Here is a 20,774-nt window from a genome sequence, read left to right on the forward strand (position 1 = left end):
ACAAAAGATATACGCTTGTGTTTCAAAGATGAAGAAGCAAGAAATATATTTAATGATAAGTTTGAACTTGGACGAAAAAAATCGGGCAGTAAATCCCGTCTGCTTTTGTGTCTTTTCTACTGGATCATTTCTTGAACGGTGAAAGTCCTCAGTTTTCCTGCAGTCAAGATAGTGGAATCAATAATGTACCCATGCAAGAAAAAACATCTTCAGCAATTCCATGTTTGTTTGTTGGTGAGCACGACAAGGTGAAGGATATTATTGATCAAGTTCATGCACATTCAGTATCGTTTAAATAACAAATTCCAACCATCATTCATTAATGAGATAATAATTTACCATCAATGTTTGTATTTTCAAAACTGAATTGTTGTTACCACGGTACAGCTCCACACCGATAAAAGTATTGTCTATATAGACATATTCATTCCAGTCTAAAACGGCAAGGCCCACTCGCATGTTATAACGGATTTTTATCTTGTGCACTTTACATGTTTGTTATTCTGTGATATCAATTGTAGAATCATCAGCAGTAGTGTTAAATTTGGTGTTTCAATTGTTAATCTGGTGATTTTGTTTGTTATGTATCAATCTGTATGACAGTGCCTCCAGCCACTAATTTTGTTTGCATACCTGTACTTCACCTGCCAGTAAGAAATGTTGAATTCCTTGTCATGTTACGTAAATCATGAGATGAAGGGGGGATGTGTTTGCAACTGTGCAAATTAATTAAATGAATTTCAGTTGCAAACTACATTTTGTTGTTATTATTGTTGCTCTTTCCCATTCTCTTACTCGTTGGGTTTTCCAAAAGGAAACAAACCATGCACACCAGAGCCAAACTAACAGCAGTGTATACACGTAAGTGCAGAGTGTGGTAAGAAAATGGTGTAGTTGAAAGGACGTGGAATTCATGAGATGGACACGACTGTCATTTTCCAGATGGAGAGTGTAAGAAACAATGTGTACATAGCAACCGGAAAATAAAATAATAATACTACAGTGTGAACACTAGTGTACATGCACGTCGCACTCAAAACTTGGCAAGCCGACTATTGATATCCCCGCTTATGAGGAAAGAAAGATAAGAGATAAAAAGACAGATAAAAAAGCAATAAAATTAAAGTTTGAAAATTCAGTTGTTTTTATGTTTGTGTCAGTTGCGCTGTTCATTCTTCTCTCCTTCATATATTCTAGTTTTGCTTGTTTGTGGAGAATACACTCAGTCCTAACTCTGACAGTGTGTTCAGATAGAAGTCGTTTCGCCTCAGCGCTCAGACCCTGCGGCAAGTACAATGGTCGGGTTTTATGGCCAGGCTACTCGGCGGTGCCTGTGATGTCCACCCGCCTTTTGTCCGGGTTGTAATTGAAGACGACTGGCCGCTGGCAGTCCGCACCTCGTGTACTCCTACCTGTACTCCTACCTTCCCTCGGACGGGCGATACCACTCAATTCCTTCAGATAGGAAAACTTCGGCCTTTAAAACTCTAAAGAAGATCTGTTGCTGCCGCAAGCAACGCCTAGTCATATCAGCCGCTGGTATTATTTACCTAGTGGAGTAAAGATTTGCCTTGTAAACAAAATATCTGTACTACGCCTAACAGCTGAATCTGACCGACTGATTACTCTTTTCCCAAAATAACTGCTGCATGGGCACGAGGTGTATATAAGGGCAGGCATTCCGTCCATCTGTCTCGTATGTAATGATATTTCTTAGACGCAGCCGTGTAAAAGTGGAAACAAATTGAACAAAAATAGCAAAATAAACAACTAGTCATCATAATAAACAACTAAAGTGTCATCCAGGGTGTCAACGATCACCGCAACTACAAAACATGTCCATGGTATTTATATTGTCATGGAATAAAGTCATCATAATAAACAACTAAAGTGTCATCTAGGGTGTCAACGATCACCGCAACTACAAAACATGTCCATGGTATTTATATTGTCATGGAATAGTGTCACACACACCACTTTTCTATGCATCTGAGTTTATGCCTGTCTCACTGGAAGCCGCTGCAATTTGCTGTGCTCTGCAGGCACTGTCACTTCTGGAACCACAGTTACTGTCATATCGGGCACCACAGGCACTGTCATATCTGGCATCACACACACTTTCATTTCTGGAACCACAGGCACTGTCACTTCTGGAACCACAGGCACTGTCACTTCTGCAACCACAGGCACTGTCACTTCTGGAACCACAGGTACTGTCAATTCTGGAACCACAGGTACTGTCAATTCTGGTATCACTGTAGTTCTGGCTTGACGGGGTGGGACAGTAGTATACCAAAACGGAGTTTCTTCGTCACTGTCGTATTCCTGACAATTCTTTGTCTCCGACAGTTGACTGTCCTCTAACTGCGGAGACGGCTTCGCTGCTTTGATGTCGTTACTGCGGGCACGTGCAGGGCCGTCAACAAGGGGCCTGACTGTGTACACAGCACTGTCATTCACGGGCCGTCTGGTGATATTACAGGTACTCCTGCCGCTCCGCCCATGGAATCTGTCCTGTTGCAGTTCTGCTTGGCTCTGCCGTCGTTGTGGTTGTCGCTGTTGTAGTTGCACCGGCTTGTCTTGAAACTTTTCTCTTGAAATCGGCCGGCGATCACTGCCTCGGCATTTCACTCCTCCGATACCACAGACGAACGTGGCTTCAACGCCCTTGTATGACAGTCTGGGTTCAAATTCCACCAATTGACCTTTACCTAGGCTGCGAAAGCCTGCCTTGTGAATAACTGAATGGTGGACAAAGACGTCTTGACCGCCATTATCAGGTGTGATGAACCCCCATCCCTTTGCCACGTTGAACCACCTGCAAAAACCTCGCCTTCTGCCCCCTCCACCATCGCTGTCATGGGGAGGTTCTGACCGCTGGCTGCCCCGCTGCCTTGTCTGCTGTCGTCGCAAATATTTATGTTTGTGATGACGATCAGCCTCGGAGGGGAAATCACTTTGTTGTGTCGTGTGAAGCCGGGAGGCCGCCTCCATCTCCAACTGTGTTATTCGTGCAGTCAGACGATGTATCGCATCCTCCCTGTCATTACACATCTCCTCTGTCTCTACACGTCGGGCCGGCAAAAGAAGACCCATGGTCGGCCAGCTGTCTGGATGTCTCACGTCGGACCTGGCTGTGTTTAAGTCCTTTCACAAAGCGTGTCGCCAGGTGTGTACTGGAGATGGCGTCGCTCATCAGGCGATTTGCTTTCGCCTGTAAATTTCTCAGTGTTGCAGCATATTCGATGACCGACTCCTCACTCTGCTGTCGGCGGTTATAAAAACTGGCGATAATGTCTATAACATCTCTCCGCTCGCCGTATGCCTCTCTCAACACATCCAAAATCTTTTCCGGCGTGTTTATCATGTCATGAGGGAACATCAGAACTCGCCGTCTAGCAGGTCCCTCCAGCGCGTTCAGAATATAGACACACGCGGCACTCTCAGGCATCGGGCTTAGGGCAAGACCTATCTCCACCTCTCTTTCAAAGTCGTCGACACTTGGCCCTCCGGCATACTTCTGAAGGCGGACTAAATGACACGTTCGTACAGCCTCTGCTGTACTGTCACCCTCTGCAGCCATATTTCACCTGCTGACTCTGATCCTGCTCGCAGCGCCAAATGTAACCGAGTGGTAAGGTGGGGTTGTATGGTGACAACAACAGTTCAACACTCGAACCAAAAAGCCAGGAACAGTCAGCAGGTGTGCGACCCTTTATTCTCGTACGATGGTCACGGCTGCGTCAATCGCCCGAGGCGCTAGAGGTCGGAGCTGTCTCTTCTTTGTCGTGTAGCTGTTCGCGCTGTCTCCGCCGACTCTGATCTGTCCTTTCGTCTCAGCTCTGCCCTTATATACCTCTGGGGAGGGGTAAACTTTCGCGATGCTCTGATACGGTCGGAACCATACGCCGTTTTCCCCTAGCCAATCACCGCTATTTGGCATCTCCCATAGCCAATCACCGCTATTTGCCATCTCTCACCATGCCCTAGCAGATCCCGCCAAAACTAACAACAACACTGGACTACCGGCCCACTACACTCAAAAGAACAGTGACACAGAGTAGCTTATAAATGAAGAAAAAATACACTGAAATAACGAAAACTCTCCCTCACCTTGGGTTCGACACAGTTGCAAGCAGGGTGTCTTGGTCCTTATAGGCATCAGCAAATCTGGTCTCCAACCCATTCAGGACAGCAGTAGCGAGGGGACCACATATTTCTAGCTTGGACTTCTGTTGCTCGATGCGGATCTTGAGGGTGTTGAGCTGACGCACAAGCCCACGCACTTCTCGCCCTGCAAGTAGTCGAGGAACATGAAATTTGAGTTCTGTGACCAAGAACAAAAGATATTAATTGTGGATACATCACCCTACTTAAAATAAAACTAGTAAAACAAACAAAAAAGGAAGAAAAAAAAAATAGTAAAACTTACCTCCAACATTTGGTTCGCCGTTTTCCTGCTCATTAACTGCGTTTCCTGGCCAGTGAGTCTGGACACGAACTTTGAAAACTTCTCGTTCTCCAGCATGAAGAAGGACAGGTTGCTTTCCAACAGGTAATCAAGGACGGCGGAATTGACGTCTGCTTTGCTGACGGTACTCTCGTGTTTCACTTTGAAGAGCTTCGAGACGGAGGGTTGGTCGTCGTCTTCCCTTTTCCGCTTTCGTGACGTTTCCAGTCTTGAGTCCACTGCCTGGCAAGCAGTGGATGTTTCCTCTAAAATAAACACATGAAAATGAAACAAAATTTTAGAAGTCCATTCACAATCACAGCAAGTTTCTACCAAGCTAATTGTCATATTAAATTACTAGCATTAAATATAAAATCCTTCAAGCCACCATACTGTTCAAACGTCCTCCATGCTCTTTTTATACAAACAAACCAAAACACACACACACACACACACTTTATGACAAAGACTAAATAGATAGTACACAAACTGTAAAGACAGCAGTTTGATCAGTCGTCGCCCCTGCGGTAATCACGTTGATGCAACCCCTTACCTTTCCACAATCTTTACAACATGTACACTCCTCTAAGCAGAAAAGCAAGAACATGAAGAATGAAGATCGATGAAAATCTCAACGAACTTACCTGCAAGTGCGTTCTCAAATTAAACGCCGACGTCTTGTTCGTTGAGTACTTCGTGCTGCCGCACCCATTCTTGCATTTGAAACTATAGCCACATTTTGTGGCTTCGCAAAATGTAAAAAATTTCAAATAAGGCTGGAAATTGATGGGTACGTCCATCTTCGTTTTTCAAATCGCTCCCGCCACGTGGACGACCCAGTACTTGCGGTTACTGAGCGTGCGAGACACGTGTGTGTCTGGCTGTCAACACACCGAGCAGTGAGAGCAGTGGCTGTCGTCGTCTTGCTGACACGCTGTCGACGAATGGTCGTGAAAGTAGCCAACCTGTAGCCAAGCTACGGCTACTTTCTAAAATGTAGCTACGGCTAAAAGCTACTTTTTTAAAATTTGTAGCCGGCTAAGCTACAAGCTACAAAATTTGTAGCCGGCTACAGTAGCTGTAGCTAGGCTACAGCTACTCCCCATCCCTGCACATGAACTAACATATCCACATCCACACATACATATGAACGGCACACTCAATAAAATGTAGGGGAAGCTTGTTGAGAAATGCCATTACACACCTGCACACCTCATTTAAACGTGAGGATGGAAGTTTCAGTGCAACTTAAGATTTTTTCCGGATTGTGGAAAGATCACACCACGTGTTCAATAGTTATTACTATGAATAAATACACGAAGAACGTATGAATAAACTCTCTTTACACTTTCAAATTTTATTCCCAAAATGTCCGTTGTATGCACACATGTTTCTGTGTGCTAAAGAATTACAAATGTTAATAATTAGTTCTGTTGTATACAAGATAGCATTTTAAAGTTTTTGTGCTTTTACGTGTGCACTATTATTAGTTTATTTAAATTTACTCAAAGGGTAATGAGTTTTAAACAATCTGAACATCTCCATGCACTCTTTATACTTTCGATTGCTGTTGATCAGTTTGTATACCTTCTGTTACGTGAGCTGCTATTGGTTCAGCTGCGGTAATAATATCGATAGAATTATACGAACCTAATGATATAAATAACTTAAATTAGCTGAGAATTTTATTAACTTGAAACATTACTATTTGCCATTACAATCTAGCTAGTAGAGCAACAAATTAAGTTGCGGACATTTACTGAATAATATTTGTTGTAAAATATAAGATATTTGAAGAAAGGAATTTAATATGTTTTGTGTCTTTTTTTGAGGTTTGATGTCAAAGGTAATTTTTTTTGCTAAAAGTGTTGTTCATGAATGAATTTTCCATCCTTTGATGTTACTGTCTTCTAAGCTGTAAGTCTTTACCAATCTCCAAGCACATTCTCGCCAAAGAAAGAAGCAGCAACAAGAAAGAAAAGAGAAGCACGCAGTGTTGAAGAAGATGTTGTTGTTGTTGTTGTTGTTGTTCTTCTTCTTATTATTATTATTATCATTATCATTATCATTATTATTATAATAGATTGGATAGACTGACGCACTTCTCAGTACATTAAAAATATTTTTATAAATTATTAAATTAGTATTAATTAGTGCAAACGGAATACATTTAAAATCAATGAGATTATTTTTACAAATCTTACTAAAAAAAATTTTATTCGTTGACTAGATAAATAACCAATTTTAAAATTATTCTACTTACGTTTTAATATCACACCTGTTTATTTCGATATGACACAGGCTCACAAAGTAAAAATACAGTCAATAACAAGGTAACAAAGATTTCGAAACTTTATTAATCGAAGCATGACAGCATTTTCGTAGGTTGGCTATGAATGTACGTTTCCACGACCTGAAACAAACAAACATTGCATTAAACGGACTACACTAGCAACATCATTTACGCTTAACTAAAGGAGAAAAGAGAAAATTTTGTCTCCGGTATGTAGTCTAAAATATGCATTAAAGTACAGAGTATTCAATCGGTCGAAAAAACCCACAAACAAAGAAACAAACAAAAAACAGTTTTTTGCTTACCTAGTATTTGAGACAGGACTGTGTGGTCCATCAGTAAGGTCATTAGTATTTGCCCCCATGACCACCACCAAATCCAAAACCTCCGCCAATACCTAGACCACCGCCAAGGATGCCGACAGTTCCAACTCCAATTACTCCACGTCCGTAACCTCCGTAACCGCCGAGGCCGCCGAGGCCGCCGAGGCCGCCGAGGCCGCCAAAGCCGCCAAAGCCTCCAATGCCGCCGAAGCCGCCGAGGCCTCCCAAACCACCGTAACCACCGTAGCCTCCATAGCCTCCATAGCCACCGTAGCCTCCATAGCCTCCATAGCCACCATAGCCGTATTTAGGAATGACGAGGACCTTCGCGATCCTAGGTGGGTAGTAGAAGCTAGCGAGGCTGGTAGCCACCAGGGCGAACAGCAGCAACACAACGGAAACCTTCATTCTGAAACAGAAATGTGTAAATTTATCAATATTCCATTTCAGCTTATCGTAAGCCAAACTGGCTTTGTATTTTAAGCAAGAAAAAGTCAGAAACTCTTGTAGACAACACTTCATCTGCTGTTAGTGTAGGCATGTTGAGACCACTAACAATCCACTGATTAAGTCCACATCTTTACCAATCAGCCTTCGACACTTTGATTCTTTTATCACCATTAAGTCTAAGTCAAAATTTAACTTTTCAGAACAACGACCTCCCTGTAACCATGAACGTGCACAATCTGTGTCTGTAATTTACTTTGTGTATGATTGAGTGCATGTTGTAGAACAGTGGTTCTCAAAGTGTGGTCCGCGGGCATAAGTCAGGTGGTCCGCGGCTGACAGTCGTCATGTCAGCAAAGTGATGTTTAAATCGCCACTTAGGCTTGTAGAAAACTTCAGTTAAGTACTTAGTTTTATGTCAACTTATTACTATACTACTGTCGCAAAAGGACATTTAGTTTTGAATTGTACTGAAACTAATGCGGCAAATTAAATTTGAAATTCATAGTACAGAGTGACTTTAGGCCTTGGTGGTCCGCCATATTTTTTACTTAAGAAAAGTGGTCCGCGGTCAGAAATACTTTGAGAACCACTGTTGTAGAAGATCGCGAGTCTGTTATACACCAATATATATATATGCCTGGTTATTGACGATTTCGTCTGTAAATGATTTATGTAAAGCACTCTGAGCAAAGTTTTGGAAAGGCGTTATACAGATCCTCTTTTACTATTATTTATTATTATTATTTATTGTTATTATTATTATTGAGTACAATATTTTAAGAAAAACTCATCCTTAATAATAAGAAAGGAAATAATTAAATTGATGTATACAAATAGCGCTCAATGAAAAGATATTGAAATACCTACTTTGTATGTCGGACTTTCCTGATGTTTTCCAACTGTTTGGAGGTCGGGTACAGGAGGCGGTCTGCTCTTCTACTTATATAGTCGTCTTCTGTAGCCGCAGGGTTTATATCAATCAGTTTTGCCATTTGTATGGAGCGGGATTTAGAAACCAAGATTTTAAGACTGTCTGACCGATTAATCAATTTGTGTCAGACTTACTCATGAAAGGTGTCATAAGATGTATTTTGTTGAATAGACAGAAAGAGGCAAACAACACATTTGCTAGTGTAGGCTCACGGGGACAGGTAGGACCACGTGACATAAGTGCATTCGGTGACATTTGGGATGTCATAGGTTTTATGGCGTTGTCCTCGCTGATAATAATATTGCACCTTTGTCTCCAGAGCACACAGCAGCTGCTGAAGTAGTTATTGTACAACAGTGTATTTTACCCAATTTAACCCAGTCATTAAAAAACGATTTTACATTTGCAGCCGTAATAAGACCAAAACAATTGATGAAATTAGTATCCAACGGGGGATTGAAAACTGGAAGTAACTTGCTAATTATTTTCAACAACTTTGTAACCATGCGTTTTGAGTAACCTGTCAGTCACAGATAATATTAAACTGTAATTTTAAAAGTGTTTACTGGCTCATCTGTTAAAGAAAAAAAAAATACTAAGATTACTCTGTTATAATGCCTTTTGTTTTCTTAATCAAATAACCGTAACACATTTATTAAAATGATAATATACTTTGTGGATAGCTTGGTGAAACTTTCTGCTAAATCGTATTTTTGAAGAAATAGTAATATTCAATAATCTAATAAGATATTGTGCATAAAAGGTATAAATACAATCCGTTTTGTGATGAAGTTAACGAAGGACAGCTTTGAGCAGCTAATGGAGATGTTAAGTAACAGTTTGTAGCTATATGTATGCACAAACAAAGATAAATGCATGTTTGATAGGCATGCGTAGATGCTCATGTAGGTGAATTTGACAAAACTTGTGAGGCTCCTTCCATTCACATAAAACAAAAAGTTACCTGTGTGTGGTGGTTAGAAAGGACACAGAGAAAGCAATCATCGTTCCTAATGTCACGAGTGTTCCATTCTGTTTTGTATCATAAAAATAAAAAAAAATACATAACTGTATTATTGTGGATGCAATATGCTAATGTATCGATATCTACAGCTGAGCCAATATGTTGACTCTGCGCAATCGTCAGTAAGCTGTTCTAATTCATTTGAAGAGAAATTGCCATGAAATTACTTTTTAAGCAGTCAAAATTTTCCCCCTGTGGGACCCCGGGGTATGCTTGCCTAGCAAGCATTGTAAGAATAGGGTCCCTGCCATCCAGCCAGGCGACTAAGGTGGACACCTCACCTAGAGGTAAATTAGGTTGTGGTAGGGCTAACAACCCCACCATGTAAAAAAAAGTATGTTACAGAAACTAAAACCAGAGAACTCATCACAGATGGCGGAGGTAATGAAGCACACCAGGTGACTGGACTAATGACGGACGACAGCCAAACCCGAAAGGGAGCTGGCGCCCCGACAGTGGATTTGCTGAAGCCGAGGCAAAAGTTGAGGGTGGGGTGCTGGAACGTCCAGACCTTGTACCAGACTGGCAGGATGCTCCAACTAGTCAAAGAGTTTGACAACTACAACTTGGACATCCTGGGAGTCAGTGAGGTCAGATGGACCGGCACGGGAAAGAGGAGACTAGCGTCAGGACATACCATCTTGTTCTCAGGAAGATCAGACGCTCAGCACTCTGAAGGAGTAGCTCTACTCCTCAACAAGAAAACTGAAAAGGCACTGCTGGAATGGAAGCCTTATGGACCCAGGCTTTTGAGAGCAAGATTCCATTCAAAGTACACCAAGCTGACAGTGCTAGCCTGCTATGCACCAACAAATGACTCTGAGGCAGAAGACAAGGATGCTTTTTATGATCAGCTCCAGGCAGCCTCAGAGAGCGTTCCAGCCCATGACATGTTGCTCATCGTCGGCGATCTCAATGCCAAGGTGGGAAGTGACAACACCTGCAGGGAGCATGTCATGGGCAAACATGGAATCGGAACCATCAATGACAACGGAGAGAGACTGGCAGACTTTTGTGAAGAAAACAACCTACTGATTGGTGGCACACTCTTCCCACACAAAGACATCCACAAGGCAACATGGACATCACCAGATGGGACCACAAAGAACCAGATAGACCATGTCATCATCAACCGAAAATGGAGGAGCTCACTTCAAGATGTTAGAGCCTACAGAGGAGCAGACGTTGCCAGTGACCACACTCTTGTGATAGCCACAGTTTCTCTGAAGCTGCGTCGATCACGAGGAAAACAGGCACGTCAGCAGAGAGTGGACTCTGGCAAACTGAAAAATCCAGTCATCGAAAGGGCCTTTGCTATGGAAGTAAAGAACAGGTTCCAAGCACTGGGAGACCAACAAGAGATGACCTTAGACAACTTCAATCGAGTCTTACAGGAATCAGGAGAGAAAATACTGGGCTTCCAACGGAAAAAGAAAGAACAGTGGATCAGAGAAGAGACATGGAAGAAGATAGAAGAGAGAAAGTCAGCCAAACAAAGAATCAACAGCACCAGATCTGAACGCCTGAAAGAACAACACAGACAAAGATATGCAAAACTAAACAAAGAGGTAAAGAGGATGGCAAGAACCGACAAAAGAGACCACATAGAGAAACTGGCAGATGAAGCAGAAAATGCAGCAAGTAAAAATGACCTGAAGACACTGTACAAGATAAACAACAGCTAAACAACGGGTTTAAGAACAGTGATGTGCCAGTGAAAGACGTGAACGGTAATGTCATCGAGGGAGAGGCAGAAAAACTACAGCGATGGAAGGAACATTTTGAGTCGGTTCTGAACAGACCAGATCCCCTCAGCTTGCAGACATCCAGCCAGCAGCTATAGACCTTGACATCTGCACAGACCCACCAAGCCTGGAAGAAGTGACAGCAGCAGTCAAGACAATGAAGAGCGGCAAAGCACCAGGGGCAGATGGAATAACAGCAGAGATGTTGAAAGCAGATATAAATGTGACAGCTCCCAAGCTGACTGAAATCTTCAAGCAAGTTTGGGAATCAGGGCAGCTCCCTGTTGCTTGGAAGACAGGGCTCATCTTCAAGTTACCCAAGAAAGGAGATCTTGGAGACTGCAATAATTGGAGGGGCATAACACTTCTTTCCCTCACCAGCAAGGTCTTCAGCAAGATTGTTTTGTCAAGACTGACGGCAACTCTTGAGAAAGACCTCCGACCACAGCAAGCAGGATTTCGCCCTGGGCGATCCTGCTCCGAACACATCTTCATTCTGCGACAGATTCTGGAGCAGAGCAATGAATGGAACACACCGCTGTACATCAATTTCATCGACCTGGAGAAGGCTTTTGACAGCATCCACCGCGAGTCCTTATGGAAGATCCTGAGGCATTACGGAGTCCCTGCAAAACTTGTTCAGGTCATTGCAATGCTGTACAGCGATTTCAAATCCCAGGTTGTCTGTGACACGGAGCTCACAGACCCCTTCAACGTCAGTACCGGGGTGAAGCAGGGCTGCATTCTGTCGCCGTTCCTCTTCATCCTGGCCATGGACTGGATCATGAAGACTTCCACCGACAGTGAGAGGAGAGGGATCAGATGGACCATGACTATGACAGCAACAACAACGCTGGAAGACTTGGACTTTGCTGATGACATTGCCCTGCTGTCACACCGCCACCAAGACATGCATGAAAAAACAAAGGCCTTCTCAGAAACAGCTGGAAACCTTGGCTTGAAGGTCAGCACAAAGAAAACGAAAAGTATGAGAGTGAACGCCAGAGTCCAAGACAGCATCAAACTAAATGGAGAAGAGATTGAGGAAGTTGACAGTTTCACCTATCTTGGGTCCAAAATGTCAAACACCGGGGATGCGGAGGTGGAGATTCGAGCCCGACTGGCGAAAGCCAGCCAGGCCTTCGCCTCACTCAGGAGCACATGGAAGGCAAAAAACATCAGCCAGAAGATCAAACTGAGAATCTTCAAGTCAAATGTGATCAGCACCCTCCTTTACGGATCAGAATCCTGGAAGATGACCAAAACCATCAGTAACAAGCTTGACGTCTTCCAAAACAGATGCCTCAGGCGCATACTTAACATCTTTTGGCCAAACACCATCACCAACGAAGAACTCCACCGAAGAAGTGAAACCGAGTCCATCACCACGCAGGTTCAACGAAGGCGTTGGCGATGGATTGGACATGTGCTCCGCCAGCAGACAGCAGACCTTTCCAGAGTCGCCCTACGATGGACTCCAGACGGCCGAAGAAAACGAGGCCGCCCAAAGGAAACTTGGAGAAGAACAGTGGAAAGGGAGATGAAGGGAAAGGGCTGGACATGGGGTCACCTAGAGCGGGTTTCAGCCGATCGACATCGGTGGCGGACTCTGGTTGAGGCCTTATGTGCAACCTGATGCACGAAGAGGAATAGATAGATAGATAGTCAAAATTTTCGGGTCTTCGCAAACAAACGTAGAATAAGTTAAGAAAAGGGTTTCTTGTTGAGTTAGTACAAAATCTGATTTGTCTTTCATTTCCTCTCCATCCTAGTGGATTTTGTTGATTTACTGACGTGACATGCTCTATCAGATATTTGTATTGTTTTGTATTTTTGTTTTTTGTTTAGAAAATAAAAAGCACAGCAATAGTTGCTCAAAGTGAAAAATAAGTATTTACAAATGTGGTCAGTATCATTATGGATAGGACTTTGTTGTGACACGTGGGGGCATGGGAAGAATGTTAAATTACACGAAGAAGTCTCACTGTCAAGACAATAATACATATGTTGTAATATAAATAAATAATAAAAAATATTAATATCAACAATAATAAAGAACTGAAAGTAACCGTAAGGAAAAAACCTGACCATAATCATTTGAGAACAAAGAGGTCTAAATAATACTTAATCTCTTCCCTCATATGCCTAAAGCTTAATTTTCTAGACTTAGGGCGCTTTTGTTAGCTTCAATTGAACAAAAACCATCGTACTATGATTAAAAATGCCTGTAGAACCAAATGGGTATGCAAAAGTTTACTGCCACCCGCATCACAGCAGTTACCTTCCCCATTAACCACTCACAATGGAGTCCGAATTGTCACCAGGGTAGACGGTTTGTATTCAAACTCGCGTCCGTCATGCGCTTTAAACATAAACTTTTTGTCAAAATCATAACCACTATTATTTCGTAAATAAATATTGCCAGATAGCAGAGCTTCTGCTTACGCAAAAAATTGCGTACAGTACGCAGTAAAAGTTCGGAGGACCCCTTCAATTTCCGTCAATGGGGTCCCCTTCAAATATGGGCGAAGAACAGGGACCCCTTAAAAATCTGAACAAGGGGTCCCTGGGACCCCAAAGAATTTAGCCTTAGCAGAAGCCGTGGATAGGTTTTAAATTTCTGTCATAAGGCTTTTCAAACTATTTGTTAGTTTTGTAAAATAAAGCTTCATTGTTATTAGCACACAAACATAGAAGGCGTGATAATTAATCTTATGTAGTTTGTTTTTCTTCAACAAAAGGGTCAGTATGTACTTGTATATTTACATGTCAATGTTATTTCTGATTTACAGATTCTTACACAAGCAATGTTACAAATATCCCGAAAATAGCTGGCACCCGTATTTTAGGATCACTTGTAAAACACAGATTATTCTTTTCTTGTTGTCCACTACTGGTGTCATATGCTTTTATGTTTTATTACGATTGTAGCTTTTTGTCATGAATGTGTGGAATAAAGTGAAATCTATTATTTTGTAATATCTATTTCGGCAGAAGCTCTTTGTTACTGCAGAAGACAACATGTGGCCTTAGCTGTCCCTGTGAGCGTGTACTGGACAGCCTCTAGTCCTTAAAAATACTTCCTATTAACCTCGCAATGATAAGTTTGATAATTATTGATTAATGGGTCCGACACAATTTTACGATCTTGGTTTCTCAACTTTCTTCCATAAAAGTGACAAAGTCTGATTGAGATGATCCCTACGGCTACACAGCTCGAGTATATAAGAAGAAACGCAGGCCGCCTTCTGTACCTGACCTCCAAGCGTTTGAATAACATCACACACATCCGACATTCAAGGTAAGTAACTAAACAGCTTTCCTCTGTTTGCTATTGAAATACGTTGTTAAATCGAAGATTGAGTTCTCCTGTTCTTGCTGATTAGGTTTTAGTTTTCTTCCTTTATCTTTTATTCTTTCTATCTTTGGACTTCTTCCCTTTTGCCTAAATCAACGCATTCTCCTTCTATCGTTTCTCTCTTCACTGAAATAGGTATTTGACTTTGAACTATTGTTTGAAATATGAAATCAGTTTGGCTTAACTTGACCTGGTTTCCATCTATATTTTAGTTGAGATATTTTTGCTACAGAATGAAGGCTGCCGTCGCGTTGCTGCTGTTCTCGCTGGTGGCTACCAGCCTCGCTAGCTTCTACTACCCACCTAAGATCGCTAAGGTCCTCGTCATTCCTAAATACGGCTATGGTGGCTATGGTGGCTATGGAGGCTATGGAGGCCTTGGCGGCATCGGCGGTATTGGCGGCTTCGGCGGCCTCGGCGGTTACGGAGGTTACGGAGGCTATGGAGGTTACGGACTTGGCGGTGGAGTAATTGGAGTTGGCAGTGTTGGAATCCTTGGCGGAGGTTTTGGAGGATTTGGAGGCTTTGGAGGATTTGGTGGTGGTCATGGAGGCAAATACTAATGACATTACTGATGGACCACACAACTGTGTCTCACACACTAGGTGAGAAAACTACGTGTCTGCTCCTAATTCTAATTTAGCGAAAGCATGCAGATTTATATTCAGATAAATTTAAGTATATAGAAGTAAGACATCAATCAGATATATATATATAGTTTTTACTATAGTCATTTTAATGTTATTTTGTTTGTTTCAGTTCATGGAAATCAGTTCTGACGACCACATTAACGTACAGTAAAAACAAACGTAATACAATTCAGTCCTGCCTACATTAATAAAGACTCAGTCTAACCTCCTTGGTTTTCTTGTTATTGTCTGTATTTATACTTTGTGAGCCTGTGTTTGATCAAAACCAGAGTGGTAATAAAATGGAAAAAAAACTTTAACAAGAGTGCACAAAAATTAGCAAACTTAGTATTTCAAACTCTTACAACAGTTATTATTTAGTTAACAGCCAAGAATGGTGAGAATGTTAGACTGAATGTAAACGTATATCTTTTGGATTAAATGATTTGTGCATTTTTTATGGCCAGTTGCAGACAGAATGGAGAGACTATTTAAGAAGCTTTACACAAGTTGTTTCTCTTTTTTTGCACGAATAGAACTTTAATGAGATTCATTACGAACTTACAGCTTTAGAGGTATGTAAGAATCAGATGGGAAAGAAACAACAAAAATTTGAGTTAAATAAAAATAAGTGTAATATTATAAAAACAATCAACAAACTGCAGGGTTAACCTAATTAACCAAACATTAAAGACACTAACAGCAAACCTCCATTTTCACGGTCCAAGTCTTGACCGAGCTCTAAGCATCAGACGTGCATCAAAATATCGCACATTCTAAAGTTTCTGAAAAAAGGCATGGGAGGTACCCTGCAAGCAAAGGATTTGCAGTAATCAAGCCGACAAAAATACATACAAGAGTAGAGAGAATGTGATGGATGACGCTGATCTTACGGAGCTCATAACAGGCAGACTGACAGACGGCTGTAACTTCTTTATCATAACAGACAGACGGACAGACAGGTGTGACTTGTTTATAAAGAGTCATGACAGCAGTAACGATGAATCAGATGGTGGAAAGATGATGTCGGTTTTGCCCACCTTGATATGATTTGACAGACAAACGAGTGAAGTCTAATTTCTTCTTCACAAGCACAGGAGGGCTTCCATTTTATCATTGTTGAGTTTAGGTTACGATTGTTACCATCCAGTACTGGATGTCGCTAATACAGGCTTTTATGGGGCTAGTAGCAGAGGGAGACAGCTGGTGAAATGGAGTAGTACATTTGCCAATCGTTAGTGCCTTTCTGTAAAAAAAAAAAAACCAAACAAAAAACAAACTAGGTCAAGTACTGAGCCTTGTGGGGCCCCGCAGGAAGTAGAGCAGGGAGAGATGTTTAACCATCAACAAATACAGTTTGCATTCTATTAGTGAGATAGGAGTTGAACAATGCTAGTCGGAATGCAGATAGTCCGTAGAGGGTGTGGAGTCTACGAAGGAACAAAATGGCCGACAGAGTCAAATGCAACAGACAGGTCGAGTAGAGTTAAAGCAAAAAGATCATTACTGTCAAGGGCAGATTATACGTCTGTGGTTACATTCGAGTAGTTTCGGTACTGTGAAAAGGTCTTTATGCTGAGTGAGTTTGGGAGACAATGTGGTGCTCTTGTAATTAGTCTGAGAGCTGTGTCAAAAGCATTTTTTCTATATCATCTTAGAGAGAAAAGACAATTTTGGAACTTAGCAGCAGTTGTTCAATAGGTTGGCATCAGCCATGGACGTCTTCTCATTAGGGCATTTTAACTCATTTTAACTCAAATGACTGTTAATCTATTGGCACGTGTTTGTTTTTATCTGGTTATATTGTAAAATATTGCTTTTATGTGTTATGCATCTGTCAGAAATAATAATGTTATAAAAAAACATAAAAATAAAGAAATACGCTGGAAAATTGCCGTTTGAAAATCAAATAGAACAATTGTTTTGACTAATTAAAAAATGAAATGTACAATAAATTGATTTCATGAAGAATACTTTTTATATTATAACAAAATCAACCATAGTATTTTAAAAATAAAATTTTAATGAGCCTTAAAAAAGGTCAAAGATTTTGAAAAAGAACCATAAAACAACTGCTTACTGTATAACTGCCTTCTCGAAATCATACAGGGGCTCTAGGTATCGTGTGTAAGGATATCTTTACCTTTTAGTACATCATAAGACGAATGCTACCGCGCGAAACTAACATCGTGTAACACAGACTATTCTCAAAATATTCCCCACCACCCACAAACTGTGTTTTCCATTACCAACATGCTCGCTGGTATTAAGAGAAAGGTGTTTCAAGAGTTGCGAAAACCCAGCCCTTCAGAGCACCTTTTACTTTGCTCCACTGATTGTATCCCCAGCTGTGTTTTGTAAGCTAAGAACTGTAGATTAACCACTTATTAATTGAAGGATGAAGAAAAGAAAAATGGCCCTTTTTTAAACAAGATTCATAGGTGTCATGAACCAGCCTGTTTAGAGGCCAGAACAACATTAAAGATGGGTAGCGGTCACCCTGGGGCGATACCAGACTGTGAGTTGGACGAAAGGGGTAAGAATGTTTATCTCCCCTGGCAGTTGCTGAGCCTGGGTATCACCGTTTACGTAAGGGGGGCCGCCATCTCTTCAGGGTTACGCCCGTTAATTGAAAGAAGAGGAGGAGTCCACCAGTGTTGTTTGTGGTGTTGTGAAGTTTGCTGTCAGTTGTGCTTCGTAAGCTCATCTCCTAGTAACCCAAAGCAAGGTAGCCGAGTGGTGCAACCAGTTCCAGCGCAAGTGAACAGTTCGTGTCGCAGGGTCCTACCAGAGTCAGAGACTGTGAACTGGATGTCAAGAACAGACCGCGCGTCAGGGCGTATGTATAGATATTGACATGTGACCTCGTTAGCTTCCAAGTTTTCCATTCTGTAACTCTCGATTTCCCGACATAATGCTTTAAAAGCAGTTTATATGCATATTTGATTTCTTTACATTGGAATTCATACTAACCTAATGTTGCGTTTCTTGTTTTAATAATACATTTATATGCTGTACAACTGTCTTTCCGGTTGTACTTGCACACGCGGGTGAAAGTGATTGCCTGTGCGTACGCGTGTGGACGTGTGAATAAGCGGGTGAGTGAGTGTGAAAAGCCGAAAGTCGGGTGAGGTGAGCAAGCAGAAGTGTCCCTTTTCCTTCGGGCGAGTTAAGTCCATCCTCCTCCCCGTCTCATTCCTCCCAATAGGCATTCCCTTTTTATTAGTCAATTGTTTAATTGTTTGCTACCCTTTTAGTTGAGTATTATATCTTTTTTGCTTTATATAAAAATTATACAACTAACACATATTTTTAGATTAATACAACCATTATCACTGAGAAGAAGTTTCACTTGATTTATTTGTGTTAATTAAAGAAAAAAGGACAGCATACAGTTTATCGTACTGACTGCAGTCTACAAAAATACCTAAATCAGTATCAGTTATTGCAAACGAAAAACATTTAAAATCAATTAGATGATTTTGACAAATCTTATTAAAAAGACTAGACGAATAACTGCTTTACAAATTATGCTATTTGCGTTTTAATATCACACCGTTTCATTTCAATGTGATACAGGCTCACAAGAAATACAGTCAATAACAAGGTAACAAATATTTCAAAACTTTATTAATTGAAGTATGACAGCATTTTTGTAGATTGGCTATGAATGTACGTTTCCATGACCTGAAATAAACAAAAAATTACATTAAAATGACTACACTAGCAACTTCGTTTACGATTAACTCAAGGAGAAGACTTTTGTTTCCGGTATGTAGTCTTAAATATGCATTAAAGTACAGAGTATTCAATCGGTCGAAAAAATCTACAAACAAAGAAACAAACAAAAACAGTTTTTTGCTTACCTAGTATTTGAGACACGACTTTGTGGTCCATCAGTAAGGTCATTAGTATTTGCCCCCATGACCACCACCAAATCCAAAACCTCCGCCAATACCTAGACCACCGCCAAGGATGCCGACAGTTCCAACTCCAATTACTCCACGTCCGTAACCTCCGTAACCGCCGTAACCGCCGAGGCCGCCAAAGCCGCCAAAGCCTCCAATGCCGCCGAATCCGCCGAGGCCTCCCAAACCACCGTAGCCTCCATAGCCTCCATATCCTCCATAGCCACCGTAGCCTCCATAGCCTCCATAGCCGTATTTAGGAATGACGAGGACCTTCGCGATCCTAGGTGGGTAGTAGAAGCTAGCGAGGCTGGTAGCCACCAGGGCGAACAGCAGCAACACAACGGAAACCTTCATTCTGTAACAGAAATGAGTAAATATACGAATATTCGATTTCAGCTTATCGTAAGGCAAAATGGCTTTGTATTTTAAACAAGAAAAAGTCAAAAATATTGTAGTCAACACATTATCTGCTGTTAGTGTACGCATGTTGAGACCACCAGCAATCCACTGGTTAAGTCCACCTGATTACCAATCAGCCTTCGACATTTTGATTCTTTTATCACCATTAAGTCTAAGTCGAAACTTAAGACATCTTTTCAGAACAACAACCTCCCTGTAACCATGATCTAACCATGAACATGCATAACGTGGGTCTATAATTTCCTTTGTGTGTGAATGAATGAAGAAGAGCGCGAGTCTGTTATACACGAATATCTGTGCATGTTTGTTGACAATTTAGTCTGTACATTGCTTATGTAAATCACTTTAACGAAAGTTTTGGAAAGGCGCTACACAGATCCTCTTGTATTTATCATTATTAGTATTAAGTACCATATTTTAAGTAGAACCAAATCTCTAATTATAAGAAAGGAAATACATAAACTGATGTATACCCAATGAAAAGATGTTGAACTACCTACTTTGTATGTCGGACTTTCCTGATGTTTTCCAACTGTTTGGAGGTCGGGTACAGGAGGCGGTCTGCTCTTCTACTTATATAGTCGTCTTCTGTAGCCGTAGGGTTAATATCAATCAGTTTTGCCACTTGTATGGAGCGGGATTTAGAAACCAAGATTTTAAGACTGTCTGACCGATTAATCAATTTGTGTCAGACTTGCTCATGAAAGGACTCATGAGATGTATTTTGTTGAATAGACAGAAAGAGGCTAAAGACATTTGCCAGTGTCGGTTCACGGCGACACGTAGGACCACGTGACATAAGTGCATTCGGTATCACTTGTGATATTTTTCAAATAACCGTAACACATTTATTAAAATGATAATATACTTTGTGAATAGCTTGGTGAAACTTTCTGCTAAATCGTATTTTTTAAGAAATTGTAGTATTCAATAATCTACTAAGTAACTAAGACATTGTGCATAAAAGGTATAAATACAATCCGTTTTGTGATGAAGTTAACTAAGGACAGCAGCTAATGGAGAAGTTAAGTAACAGTTTGTAGCTACATGTATGCACAAACAAAGATAAATGCATGTTTGATGTGCATGCGTAGGTGCACATGTAGGTGAATTTGACAAAACTTGTGAGGCTACCTCCCTTCACATAAAACAAAAAGTTACCTGTGTGTGGTGGTTAAGAAGGACACAGAGAAAGCAATCATCGTTCCTAATGTCACGAGTGTTCCATTGTGCTCTGTAC

At 41.3% G+C, this 20,774-nt stretch overlaps 3 protein-coding genes and 1 long non-coding RNA gene across 4 annotated transcripts; 1 reads left to right on the plus strand and 3 right to left on the minus strand.

Moving 5' to 3' along the window:
* Nucleotides 1-1,524: 1,524 nt before the first annotated feature.
* On the minus strand, nucleotides 1,525-3,475 carry LOC112577009. Its single transcript, XM_025259919.1, has 2 exons — nucleotides 1,944-3,475; nucleotides 1,525-1,848 (listed from the first exon to the last, which is right to left on the minus strand). The coding sequence occupies exon 1, from the start codon at nucleotides 3,094-3,096 to the stop codon at nucleotides 1,996-1,998; it is 1,101 nt and encodes a 366-aa protein (XP_025115704.1). The 5' UTR covers nucleotides 3,097-3,475; the 3' UTR covers nucleotides 1,525-1,848; nucleotides 1,944-1,995.
* A 3,314-nt stretch (nucleotides 3,476-6,789) lies between these two features.
* LOC112577358 (glycine-rich protein 23-like) lies at nucleotides 6,790-8,508 on the minus strand. The gene is made up of 3 exons (XM_025260418.1): nucleotides 8,384-8,508; nucleotides 7,049-7,475; nucleotides 6,790-6,863 (listed from the first exon to the last, which is right to left on the minus strand). The coding sequence occupies exons 1-2, from the start codon at nucleotides 8,506-8,508 to the stop codon at nucleotides 7,091-7,093; spliced, it is 510 nt and encodes a 169-aa protein (XP_025116203.1). The 3' UTR covers nucleotides 6,790-6,863; nucleotides 7,049-7,090.
* A 5,902-nt stretch (nucleotides 8,509-14,410) lies between these two features.
* On the plus strand, nucleotides 14,411-15,432 carry LOC112577359 (glycine-rich cell wall structural protein-like). The gene is made up of 3 exons (XM_025260419.1): nucleotides 14,411-14,517; nucleotides 14,807-15,179; nucleotides 15,334-15,432. Exons 1-2 carry the CDS (start codon nucleotides 14,411-14,413, stop codon nucleotides 15,135-15,137), a joined length of 438 nt encoding a protein of 145 aa, XP_025116204.1. The 3' UTR covers nucleotides 15,138-15,179; nucleotides 15,334-15,432.
* A 3,384-nt stretch (nucleotides 15,433-18,816) lies between these two features.
* On the minus strand, nucleotides 18,817-20,118 carry LOC112577027. Its single transcript, XR_003101982.1, has 3 exons — nucleotides 20,035-20,118; nucleotides 19,070-19,469; nucleotides 18,817-18,890 (listed from the first exon to the last, which is right to left on the minus strand). It is a non-coding gene; the product is annotated as an uncharacterized LOC112577027 (long non-coding RNA).
* Nucleotides 20,119-20,774: the final 656 nt, after the last annotated feature.

Source organism: Pomacea canaliculata, linkage group LG12 (genome assembly GCF_003073045.1).
Source record: "Pomacea canaliculata isolate SZHN2017 linkage group LG12, ASM307304v1, whole genome shotgun sequence".
NCBI classification, from domain to species: domain Eukaryota; kingdom Metazoa; phylum Mollusca; class Gastropoda; order Architaenioglossa; family Ampullariidae; genus Pomacea; species Pomacea canaliculata.